Source organism: Coregonus lavaretus, assembly GCF_964263955.1.
Source record: "Coregonus lavaretus genome assembly, chromosome: 28".
In the NCBI taxonomy this organism is placed as follows: domain Eukaryota; kingdom Metazoa; phylum Chordata; class Actinopteri; order Salmoniformes; family Salmonidae; genus Coregonus; species Coregonus lavaretus.
The window spans coordinates 26,269,517-26,282,026 of NC_140015.1; the positions used below are offsets into that span (position 1 = coordinate 26,269,517).

The 12,510-nt window shown below is 41.8% G+C and overlaps 1 protein-coding gene across 2 annotated transcripts; it reads left to right on the top strand.

Annotated features, from left to right (window-relative positions):
- Positions 1-5,280: 5,280 nt before the first annotated feature.
- LOC311103426 (uncharacterized protein) lies at positions 5,281-11,298 on the top strand. 2 transcript variants are annotated; one of them, XM_084144991.1, is made up of 12 exons: positions 5,281-5,401; positions 6,196-6,308; positions 8,053-8,190; positions 8,310-8,382; positions 8,737-8,793; positions 8,969-9,041; positions 9,237-9,326; positions 9,906-9,977; positions 10,434-10,499; positions 10,600-10,710; positions 10,859-11,021; positions 11,131-11,298. In XM_084144991.1, the coding sequence occupies exons 1-12, from the start codon at positions 5,329-5,331 to the stop codon at positions 11,206-11,208; spliced, it is 1,107 nt and encodes a 368-aa protein (XP_084001117.1). In that variant the 5' UTR covers positions 5,281-5,328; the 3' UTR covers positions 11,209-11,298. The 2 variants fall into 2 exon arrangements, with proteins under 2 accessions (XP_084001117.1, XP_084001118.1); XM_084144992.1 differs by having other exon boundaries at positions 5,284-5,401; positions 8,313-8,382.
- Positions 11,299-12,510: the final 1,212 nt, after the last annotated feature.

The following is a 12,510-nucleotide window of genomic DNA, read 5'->3' on the forward strand; positions in this document are numbered from 1 at the left end:
TGGAGAGCGTTCATGGAGCGCTTGGGGGTTTCGGTGAGCCTTACCTCGGGGTACCACCCGGAGAGCAATGGGCAGGTCGAACGAGTAAACCAGGATGTGGGTAGGTTTCTGAGGTCGGATTGCCAGGGCCGGCCGGAGGAGTGGGCGAGGTATGTTCCCTGGGCCGAGATGGCACAGAACTCTCTCCGCCACTCCTCCACTAAACTAACTCATTTCCAGTGTGTGTTAGGGTACCAGCCGGCTCTGGCACCTTGGCATCAGAGCCAGATCGAGGCCCCTGCGGTGGATGAGTGGGTGCGGCGCTCGGAGGAGACGTGGAACGCTGCACACGTCCATCTGCAGCGGGCCATCCGTCGACATAAGACGAGCGCCGATCTCCACCGCAGTGAGGGGTCGGTGTACGCACCGGGAGATCGAGTCTGGCTCTCGACCAGAAACCTGCCCCTCCGCCTGCCCTGCCGGAAGCTGGGTCGGCGGATTGTGGGGCCTTTTAAAGTCCTGAGGAGGTTGAACGAGGTGTGTTACAGGTTACAACTGCCTATTGATTACAAGAATATTAACCCCTCGTTCCATGTGTCTCTCCTCAGGCCGGTGGTAGCTGGTCCACTCCAGGACTATGAGATAGAAGAGATTCCTCCGCCCCCGCTGGACATCGAGGGGGCTCCGGCGTACACTGTTCGGTCCATCCTGAATTCGAGACGCCGGATAGGGGGTCTCCAATATCTCGTGGAGTGGGAGGGGTACGGCCCGGAGGAGCGGTGCTGGGTGCCGAGGAGGGACATCTTAGACCAGTCTCTTCTGACCGAGTTCCATCGTGGTCATCCCACGCGCCCTGCTCCGCGTCCTCCTGGTCGTCCTCGAGGCCGGGGTCGGCGCACGGCTGGAGCCGCGCGTCAAGGGGGGGGGTACTGTCACGGTTTCGGCCGAGGCTGCTCCTCCTCCTTGTTCGGGCAGGCTTCGGCGGTCGTCGTCTCCGGAGTACTAGCTGCCACCGTTCTATGTTTCGATGTTTGTTTGGTTTGGTCTGTTTTGTACACCTGTTCATTCTTAGTGTTAATTATGTGTCCTATAAGTTCTCTTGGGTTTGGTCATGTGTTGTGTGTAATTGTTCTTTGTCAGCTTGGGATGCTAGTTCATTTATCTCTCGTTATTTGTTTTAGAGAGAGTGTCCGCACAGTGTGCGCATTTTGCTTTGCCTTGTACCCGGTGTGCGTAAAGTTCGCTTGCCTGCCGGTTTGTGTTTAGCCGTGTGGCTTGTTTTTTTCGTGTCTGTACTAAAGACGTTTGAACGAAGCATCTGTTTGTCCTGCGCTTGATTCCACACCACATCCACGCTCTACGTGACAGCATGTCAGTGTTAAAATAACTTGCATGTACCAACTTCAGCAAAAAAAATTCACAGACATTTAACGCACACCGACACCTGTAATCCTACTTTCAGTAAAGAAAGTTAATGTTCCATTTTTCCTTTTAGAGACTAGAAGATACTACAACAGACTTTATTTAAACCACCGTTTTCATAGGAAAGCATGATTGACCAGTTAAAACAGTTAACACTTCATATGGATGTTCTCTTTATAATGCATTATAGGTGCATTAATAACACCTATGCATAATGCATCATAATGCACAACATAGGTGCTAATAACTACTCATGAACATTTATAACTGCATAGAGCATTATCACCAGGATGTATAATGCCTTATGAAGCAAAGTATTACTATGCCAGATACCATATTTGAAAAGCACATTAGGAGCATTTTATTATACATTCTGTGCTCATTAAGTGGTAGGCTATATTCTAATTTCACTGCACACCCTCTTACACCTATGTACTTTGTCTTGCAGGCATAAAGGGATAATTCACCCAAATTGCAAAATTACAAAATTACATACCCTGTGAGCAGTCTATGGACAAGGTAAGAAAGCAATCAATGCTTTGGTCTTGTTTACTGTACTTGGTCACAGAAATGCTAACATTGTAGCATTTGTGGCACAAATCCAAGTCAATGACCCTGATATAAGCATTTTTGCATTTAATGTCCATATCATCCTAAAGCAGGGATCATCAACTATATTCAGCCGACTGCAAATGAACCGCAAGAAGCCCAAACAGATATAATATTTGCCTAAAACATTATAATTTCAAACCTTGCTTACATTTGTATATGATCACATATATCTTTATATTATACATGGGAATACTTTGGAACAGTTTTCCTAAATTAAAATCACTTGGAGCTGATTTGCTGGTGTTTTTACAGTCTTTTATGCCCCCCCCCCCCCCCCCCCCCCCCCCAACCTGGACTCAGGGGTAGTAACATAGTAAAAATATGTCCAGGATATTCCAGTTAGTATGATACTATATGTTACGTTTCGTATGGTATGTATTAATTTGTGGTTGTCCATCATCCATTTCATATTATATGTTACGAATAAAAATGTGTATGATATGTTACGAATTGCAATTCTTACAATATGTTACGAATTGCAATTTGTACAATATGTCACGAATTTGCAAAACGTATGATATGTTACAAATTCAAATGTCTTGTGGTTAAGGTTAGCTAGGTGGCTAACGTTAGCTAGGCTAGGGCCTAGGGGTTAAGGTTAGGGTTAGGAGTTAGGTTAAAGGATTAAGGTTAGGGAAGGTTTAGCTAACATGGTAAGCAGTTGCAAAGTAGCTAAAAAGTAGTAAGTTGCTAATTAGCGAAAATGCTAAAGTATCCCGTGATGAGATTCGAACACGCAACCTTTGGGTTGTTAGATGTTTGCTTTATACGCCCACCCATCCAAAACCAAACCATGGATTGCTGTCTGAGCTTGTCCATAGACTGCTTACAGAGTAAAGAAAGCAAATGACATTTTGTAATTTGGGTGAACTATCCCTTTAACGGGAGTGTGGAACTCCTACGTGAAGTTGTTATAGTATACCCCTCTGACACAATTTCCTAAAGAGTATTTCATGTAGGGCATACCACTTTGCTTCATAATCATAACCCACTGAGGCACACACTGGTTGAATCAACGTTGTTTCCACATCATTTCAATTAAATTACGTTAAACCAACGTGGAATAGACATTGATTTGACGTCTGTGCCCAGTCGGTCATTGTAATGTATAAATATTGCATAGATTATAAGGTGATATAAATGCACTTATAACGCATTATGAAAAGGGTATTCATAGGAAGTGTTACCCGCAGTTCTTGCGGAAGGAACTGTACCCCACGTCCCCACCTACTGGTGACATTGTACAAAATACCACACCTTTAGACATGGTGTAGCTATGTTGATATTTGTGTTCACCATTTCATTAGAATGTTTATCACATTGAGAGTATCTGTCAGGTCAAATGACTTACGCAAATTATATACCCACATACTTTGAGACCTTATAACCTTAGTGTCAGAAAAGGTTCTTTTTCTTCATATTTTGATGATGGTTATTTTACTTACTTGTAATATATTTGATCTGTCATGTCTGTGGGTTGGTCCCATACATGTATGAATGGCTTTCACCTGATGCTTGTATGGTTAGTTACCTGTATTTTGTTTTATTTCCTTGTTACATTTTCATTACCAAAACATTAAGAAAACCTTCTCTTTCCATGACAGACTGACCAGGTGAATCCAGGTGAAAGCTATGATCTCTTATTAATGTCACTTGTTAAATCCACTTCAATCAGTTTAGATGAAGGGGAGGATACAGGTTCAAAAATGAATTTTAAGACTTGAGACATGGATTGTGTATGTGTGCCATTCAGAGGGTGAATGGGCAAGACAAAATATTTAAGTACCTTTGAACGGGATATGGTAGTATTTGCCAGGCTCACTGGTTTGAGTGTGTCAAGAACTGCAATGCTGCCGGATTTTTCATGCTAAACAATTTCCCGTGTGTATCAAGTATGGTCCACCACCCAAAGGACATCCAGCCAACTTGACACAACTCTGGAAAGCATTGGAGTCGACATGGAGCAGCATCCCTGTGGAAAGCTTTCGACACCTTGTAGAGTCCATCCCTCGATGAATTGAGGCTATTCTGAGGGCAAAAGCGGGTGCAACTCAATATTAGGAAGGTGTTCCTAATGTTTGTACACTCAGTGTATAGTACTATGAATTTTGATTGTTGGATTGATATGATCTGCTCATACATTGCCAATACAAGTGAGTGAGTTACTTAAGTCTATTGATTAATGAACAACTCAGATCTGATGTTTACAATTGTCCCTCATACTCTCTTGTATTATTTGTAACAAACTTTCTGCATGTATTTGTATGAAGGAACCTCCAAATTATTGTCATTGTCATATATACTTTTTAGCCTGCAAATTTAGGAAGGCTATTCTGCAGAGAGTTTTGTGTTTGGGCACACCTTGTTTTATTTAATACATTAACATTTTAGTCATTTAGCAGATGCTCTTACCCAGAGCGACTTACAGGAGCAGATTTTTCACCTAGTCGGCTCAGGGATTCGAACCAGCAACTTTTCGGTTACTGGTCCAATGCTTCTTAATATTATAATATGTGTTTAATTCCTTTTATCATTAAAACATTCCTTTCCAGCATATGGTCGTGTTTTCTTTAAATTAGACACTCTGGAGGAGAGGGAAAGATCAAACTCTGATTTATTTTGTCTTCTGTCACTCTTGTTTTCAGTTTTTCAAGTTTATGCAGACACACACACATGCAGACACTCACACATACACACGCACACAAATACGGGCTCATGATCTTTCAGGGAAAATGTGTATGATTTGTATGATGTCTCTAACTTAACAGTAATGTATTCTCTGAACTGCCTAATAGTTCTATTGTCATTAACCTTAAGGTAACATTTGATATAGATGTTTTGTCTATACATCCCACTCATATGGCAAGGATGTCCTCTGGTGTTAGACTTCTTACATTACAGTACATAAGAGACAGTGGCTGGGGGTCGTTCTAATACCACACTGGTTGGAGTTCAAGCAGTTCATTTGGCTGGTGTTGATTGTGGATGTGTAAAGTCAACCATCAACATCTGAATGATATGACACAACTTCTAACCTAGTCATTTCAAACCTTTTGCATGTTTCCATTGCCAACTGAACAGAATGCATGTTCCTTGCTGTTAAACAGTGTCCATCTAGCTCCCCATCTTTATAAATTACAACTTTGAAGAATAAAAGGTCCAAAAAAAGACACAGATTGTTTATTATGTGCATCACATTGTTCATACTGTGTGTAATTAACTCCTCCTCTGCTTATATAAACAACCAGGAAATGCCTTTACTTCCTTTGTAATTTGACTGAGCGTGGAGGTAGAGGTGTCATCTCAGAACTGAAAATGTTTTTGTTTCAAGTGGCTTTTTTGGTTGCTGTTTTGCAAGTCTATCCAACCTACGCTGTCGGGGATCAAGGTAAAATACCAAATTATTGTAGAATTCATTTAAAAGTTTCACAAATTCTCCCTCAAGACGGAGACTTCTGCTAACTAAACTGCGTCATGGCTGGGCCCTCAGAGAAAAAATACCCAGTTGTCATACTTGAGTAAAAGTAAAGATACATTAATAGAAAATGAGTCAAAGTATTCGGTTTTAAATATACTTAAGCATCAAAAGTAAATGTAATTGCTCAAATATACTTAAGTATCAAAAGTAAAAGTATAAATCATTTCAAATTCCTTATTTTTTACGGATAGCCAGGGGCATGCTCCAACACTCAGATATCATTTACAAATGAAACATGTTTTTAGTGAGTCGGCCAGATCAGAGGCAGTAGGGGGACCAGGGATGTTCTCTTGATAAGTGTGTGGTGAATTAGACCATTTTCCTGTCCTGCTAAGCATTCAAAAAAAAGTACTTTTGGGTGTCAGGGAAAATGTATGGAATAAAACGTACATAATTTTCATTAGGAATGTAGTGGAGTAAAAGTATAAATTGTGAATAGTAAAGTAAAGTACAGATACCCTAGAAAAAGACTTAAGTAGTACTATCAATAATTTTTACTTAAGTACTTTACACCACTGGTCCTGTATGAGTGCTAGTCCTCTTCTTACACAATCTTTATCTATTGTTCTTGTTCAATGTATATAGATCTCAAACCTAGTCCCTCAATATATTTTATTTTGTTTCTGTCTAAAGGAATTTGAAAGTGGCTTTAGTAATAATGCACAGAAAGTTGTCCTAAATAAAAAGTTCCTTGACATCCGTAGCATGTACTTTGGTGGAAATTTCCTGTGGAAAATTGAAGAGCAGGGATGGTGGATACGTGTATCTATACAACATTACAGGGGTATTAGACATTGCGGTGTTCAACAATAATGGGGTAAGTTGAAATCTGTGTTTTAGTTAAGCTATACAGGAAGTAACAACTGCAGGAGAGCAGTGGATGCAATCCACACAGAATTACTTGAATAAAATAATACAACTACATACAGTGCATTCGGAAAGTATTCAGACCCCTTGACTTTTTCCACATTTTGATACGTTACAGCCTTATTCTAAAATGAATCAAATAGTTTTTTCCCCTTATCAATTTACACACAATACCCCATAATGACAAAGGTTTTTAGACATTTTTGCAAATGTATTACAAGTAAAAAACAGAAATATGACATTTACATAAGTATTCAGACCTTTGTTGAAGCACCTTGGTCAGCGATTACAGCCTCAAGTCTTCTTGGGTATGACGCAACAAGCTTGGCACACCTGTATTTGGGGAGTTTCTCCAATTTTTCTCTGCAGATCCTTTCAAGATCTGTCAGGTTGGATGGGGAGCATTGCTCCACAGCTATTTTCAGGTCTCTCCAGAGATGTTTGATCGGGTTCAAGTCCGGCCTCTGGCTGGGCCACTCAAGGACATTCAGAGACATGTCCCGAAGCCCCTCCTGCGTTGTCTTGGCTGTGTACCTAGGGTCGTTGTCCTTTTGGAAGGTGAACCTTCGCCCCAGTCTGAGGTCCTGAGCGCTCTGGAGCAGGTTTTCATCAATGATTTCTCTGTACTTTGCTCCGTTCATCTTTCCCTCGATCCTGACTAGTCTCCCTGTCCCTGCAATTGAAATACATCCCCACAGCATGATGCTGCCACCACCGTGCTTCACCATAGGGATAGTGCCAGGTTTCCTCCAGACGTGACACTTGGCATTCAGGCCAAAGAGTTCAATCTTGGTTTCATCAGACCAGAGAATCTTGTTTCTCATGGTCTGAGAGTCCTTGAGGTGCCTTTTGGCAAACTCCAAGCGGGCTGGCATGTGCCTTTTACTGAGGAGTGGCTTCCATCTGGCCACTCTACCATAAAGACCTGATTGGTGGAGTGCTGCAGAGATGGTTGTCCTTCTGGAAGGTTTTCCTATCACCACAGAGGAACTCTAGAGCACTGTCAGAGTGACCATCGGGTTGTTGGTCACCTCCCAGACCAAGGCCCTTCTCCCCCGATTGCTCAGTTTGGCTGGGCGGCCAGCTCTAGGAAGAGTCTTGGTGGTTCCAAACTTCTTCCATTTAAGAATGATGGAGGCCACTGTGTTCTTGGGGACCTTCAATGCTGCAGAAATGTTTTGGTACCCTTCCCCAGATCTGTGTCTCGACACAATCCTGTCTCGGAGCTCTACGGACAATTCCTTCGACCTCATGGCTTGGATTTTGCTCTGACATGCACTGTCAACTGTGGGACCTTATATAGACAGGTGTGTGCCTTTCCAAATCATGTCCAATCAATTGAATTTACCACAGGTGGACTCCAATCAACTTATAGAAACATCTCAAGTATGATAAATGGAAACAGGATGCATCTGAGCTCAATTTCGAGTCTCATCGCAAATGGTCTGAATACTTATGAAAATAAGGTATTATAAAAATTTTTTAAATACATTTGCAAACATTTCTAAAAACCTGTTTTCAATTTGTCATCATGGGGTATTCTGTATAGATTGATGAGGATTTTTGTTTATTTAATCCATTTTAGAATAATGCTGTAACGTAACAAAATGTGGAAAAAGTAAAGGGGTCTGAATACTTTCCGAATGCACTGGATGTTCCCTATTGATCATTTGACTTGCCTTTTTCCTAAACAGACTGCCATTGCCAACAGTGGAGGGGACAAGCCAATGGAAGTTGTTAAGAATGAGGTGTTAACGATGAACAACAGTGCCCTCACCCTCTATAAATGTCAAAATCTGAAAATGAACTTCATTTACATTGATTCTACACAGGTGAGCCCTGTAATTTCACATTATTTAGAGGTTGATTATAACAAACTTACACATTTAATTGAATCCCGTATTATTAGGATGCAACTGATGAAACAATATCCCTCCCCATTCCCTCTTAGCAGAAGGCTGGAACTGAGTCTAATGGTAAAGAACCCCCCGTTAAGGAGAGCTGTTCCCATTACATTGTCAAAGGTAGATAGTTGACATTCCTCTTTTCCATCAATTTCAAGTATCTTTCAAGAGCATATAGAGAAAATCACTAAATCATATGTATTATTTTGAATACTGTACATCTTTTAACCTCTCTGTCTGGCCTTCAACCATCATCCCAGGTGAGTACTGAGATGGCTAATGTCCACGATGGACAAGTGCCTTGAGAGAACAATGTCAATCCCTGGAGAATGTTTTTGTTATATTTTATTTTCTGGATGCCTGCCTGGAAATTAAACTAAGGGAAGGACTGCATAACACGTTATTCTGTGTTATTCAGTATTTTGATTGATTATGTCATGTAAATGACTTTATTCTCTCTAATCATCATTATAGATGGAGACAATCCTGATACAAACCGTGGTGACACTGGTTTGAACTGGATAATCATTGGTGAGTGTTTATGCAAATCTATCACCACAGCTTCCTCTGTATGAGCAAATTACAAGTAAATCTGACCACAAAATGATGCTACAAAGATCAACTACTGTTAGAAAGCTATTTTAAAACCTTTTCATGTTTGTGTAAATATGATGTCAACATCTGATGACTACGTTTTGTTTTTCAGTTGTCGTGGTGGTCATTGCTGGTCTGCTCTTAGTGCTTTTATGTGTGCATAAACCTTGGAGAGACAAACAGCGGTGAGTACCCTATATAACTGCTTTTGTGTTTGTGAAGGGAGCTCTTTAAGTCAATTAGAATTGTTGCAGGATGAGAACAGCCTGGAACTTGCAGGCCACTTACAGACTATTGACTTGTCTGCCATTTTGTCAAGTTACTGTTGTTTATCAAACATTATCCTTCATTTCTTATTAATGTAATAATCTCATCTTTAGCAACCAAGGCCACAGAGACGTGGAAGAGGGTCAGGGCAATCCAGAACCAATCTCCATTCCTCTGATGCAGAATGAGCAACGTGATGCCAGGTAAACCTTTCCACATCACTTTAATGATCTTTAATTAACCACTGAATGATAGCGTCACTGTCTTCAGATGTTGCTATGGGTCATATTAGTTTATTTCTCTATGGAACAGGGCTCTCCAACCCTGTTCCTGGAGAGCTACTGTCCTGTAGGTTTTCACTCCAACCCTGTTCCTGGAGAGCTACTGTCCTGTAGGTTTTCACTCCAACCCTGTTCCTGGAGAGCTACTGTCCTGTAGGTTTTCACTCCAACCCTAATCTAGCACACCTGATTCTAATAATTAGCTCAGGGATGGGCAACTGGCGGCCCGTGGATCCCGCTTTTAGATTGGTAAATTAATCTAACCAGCTACCTAAACTTGTAGTAATCATCGTCAAATTGCTGACTGGGTGGGCCTCATTGATTTTGTAAGTTACTCTCACATAGATATCATATTGACATGCAAACATTTTGGCAATCTCATTTCTCCCTTCAGAATTGATCCCATGGATCATGTTAGTCTCTGCCTCTATGGAGGACAGTGTTGTTTGTGGTGGAACATAAGTTTTAACCCTGATGATCACCCTGGTATTGCTCCCACAGGGTTAACGGCCAGACTGATGACGCACAGCTTCTGGGTCAACCTCAGAGCAATGGATGCGTGCCATATAGAAGGTGAGAATGTGTATTTCATTCCAAACACTTTTGTCTGTATGTAACTCCTGAGTGGCGCAGTGGTCTAAGGCACTGCATCGCAGTGCTAACTGTGCCACTAGAGATCCTGGTTCGAATCCAGGCTCTGTCGCAGCCGGCCGCGACCGGGAGACTCATGGGCAGCGCACAATTGGCCCAGCGTTGTCCAGGGTAGGGGAGGGAATGGCCGGCAGGGATGTAGCTCAGTTGATAGAGCATGGCGTTTGCAACGCCAGGGTTGTGGGTTCGATTCCCACGGGGGGCCAGTATAAAAAAATATAAATAAAAAAATATGTATTCACTAACTGTAAGTCGCTCTGGATAAGAGCGTCTGCTAAATGACTAAAATGTAAATGTAAAGTTGCATGTGATGGTAGAGGAGGTTCAATAACTGTTTGAGGTCATGTTTCCTGATCCAGTCTGTATCTTACTCCACAGGGAATCACACCTGACCGATGGGGCTCCAGGTCAGGGTGCTGGTGAGACTTCACCCCTCTTCTGCAGGTGAGTCAGTCCTCTGTAATTTAGGCCATGAACATGTAGACCATGTGTACCCCCCTAAAACAGATCCTTAAATTCTTATTCATGTAATAATCACCCTTAGAAGCCCAGTAGAGGAAGGTGTGCTAGAAGGGGAGGACAGGAAGCCCACAGACAGTGGGGGAACATACCCTGAATCCTGTCAGAAGACACATGCTGAACCCCCTGACATCAGGTAAACTTCACTACATATTGATACATCCAGTACTCATTGGATGATAACCTCACCAACCCCATCGTCACTTGGTTCATGTTAGCCTCCGTCTCTATAGGGGACAGTATTATGGTGGATCGTGAATGTTGATGTCTTATTTCTTCAACAGGGTTAACGACAAGACCAAGGAACAGACTCCTGATGCACAGAGTCCAGGACCTCCTCAGATGAATGGACGACCTCCCATGTCTAACAGAGTTGCAAAGGAGACCACTGGTCTATTGGACAAACAGGCCTTGGACAAGGACCAAGTCAGCAAACCTGAGTTAATAGTAAGTACTGTTTATGCCAACTGGTGAATTGTTTGGCTTAGTATCTAAAATGACAGGGCTGGTTGTCTTTTTGCTCCAGCATATTTGTAACTCTTGTGTTTTTCCTAAGGACAAAGGACCTAATGACATGGAGTCAAGAACAAGCGGTGGACGTTTGTATAACAAAAGAGAACCTAATAAGATATGATAAGATACAGTAATATATGATATACAGTGCATATTATAAGATACACATATGTGACTAGCTTCATCATAATCAGTCATATCAACCCCAAGACACATTCTGAGCAGTGTGTTTTAATGAACAGTGATTTTCAGAAACCTCAACAGTTTATTAAGTTAATTCTCTATGCGACTGCTGTAATCTGGATAGGTTAGGAAACATGTTCTAGTGAAATCAGTTGAAATTCAAAAACAGCCCAAGACTTTTAGATAACTAAAATGACAAAATTACTATTATCTAAATTATTATTATCTACATTTTGTATTACTATTGAAAATGACTGCGACTTATGACTGATTATGATACAGCATGTCACATATTAGCTATACAACATTATAATGATATGAAAGTATGGTAAGATCATACTTACACTAGTATTGTATAATATACATACAAGCTAATATATATCACATTCACATGAGAAGATGGATAAAACGTAAACCTCTTTACTATAGACATTTCCAAGGTCATGAGGTCTCAATGTCTTGTGGACATGTCAAATACAGCTAAACATTGACCCAGCGTTATTTACACAGTATATACAAAAGTATGTGGACACCGCTTCAAATGAGTGGATTTGGCTATTTCAGCCACACCGTGTCTGACAGATGTATAAAATCGAGCACACAGCCATGGAATCTCCATAGACAAACATTGGCAGTAGAATGGCCTTACTAAAGAGCTCAGTGACATTCAATGTGGCACCATCATAGGATGCCACCTTTCCAACAAGTCAGTTCATCAAATTTCTGCCCTGCTAGAGCTGCCCCTGTCAACTGTAAGTGCTGTTATTGTGGAGCAACAACGACTCAGCCCCAAAGTGGTAGGCCAGCCAAGCTCACAGAATGGGACCGCTGTGTGCTGAAGCACGTAACGCGTAAAAATCGTCTGTCCTCGGTTGCAACACTCACTACCGAGTTCCAAACTGCCTCTGCAAGCATCGTCAGCACAAGAACTGTTCATCAGGGCTTCATTAAATTGGGTTTCCATGGCCGAGCAGCCGCACACAAGCCTAAAATCACCATGCACAATTCCAAGCGTTGGCTGGAGTGGTGTAAAGCTTGCCGCCATTGCACTACGAAGCAGTGGAAACGTGTTCTCGAGAGTGATGAATACCGCTTCACCATCTGGCAGTCCATCGGACAATTCTGGGGTTGGTAAATGCCAGGAGAATGCTACCTGCCCCAATGCATAATGCCAACTGTAAAGATGGAATAATGGTCTGGACCTGGTTTTCATGGTTCAGGCTAGGACCCTTAGTTCCAG

Bases quoted from the DNA above. Each gene is read 5' to 3' on its own strand.
- LOC311103426 (XM_084144991.1), top strand. From the start codon at position 5,329: ATGTTTTTGTTTCAAGTGGCTTTTTTGGTTGCTGTTTTGCAAGTCTAT. The intron at 8,383-8,736 runs GTAGATAGTTGA...TCATCATTATAG, and splicing joins TTCCCATTACATTGTCAAAG to ATGGAGACAATCCTGATACA. The intron at 11,022-11,130 runs GTAAGTACTGTT...GTTTTTCCTAAG, and splicing joins TCAGCAAACCTGAGTTAATA to GACAAAGGACCTAATGACAT.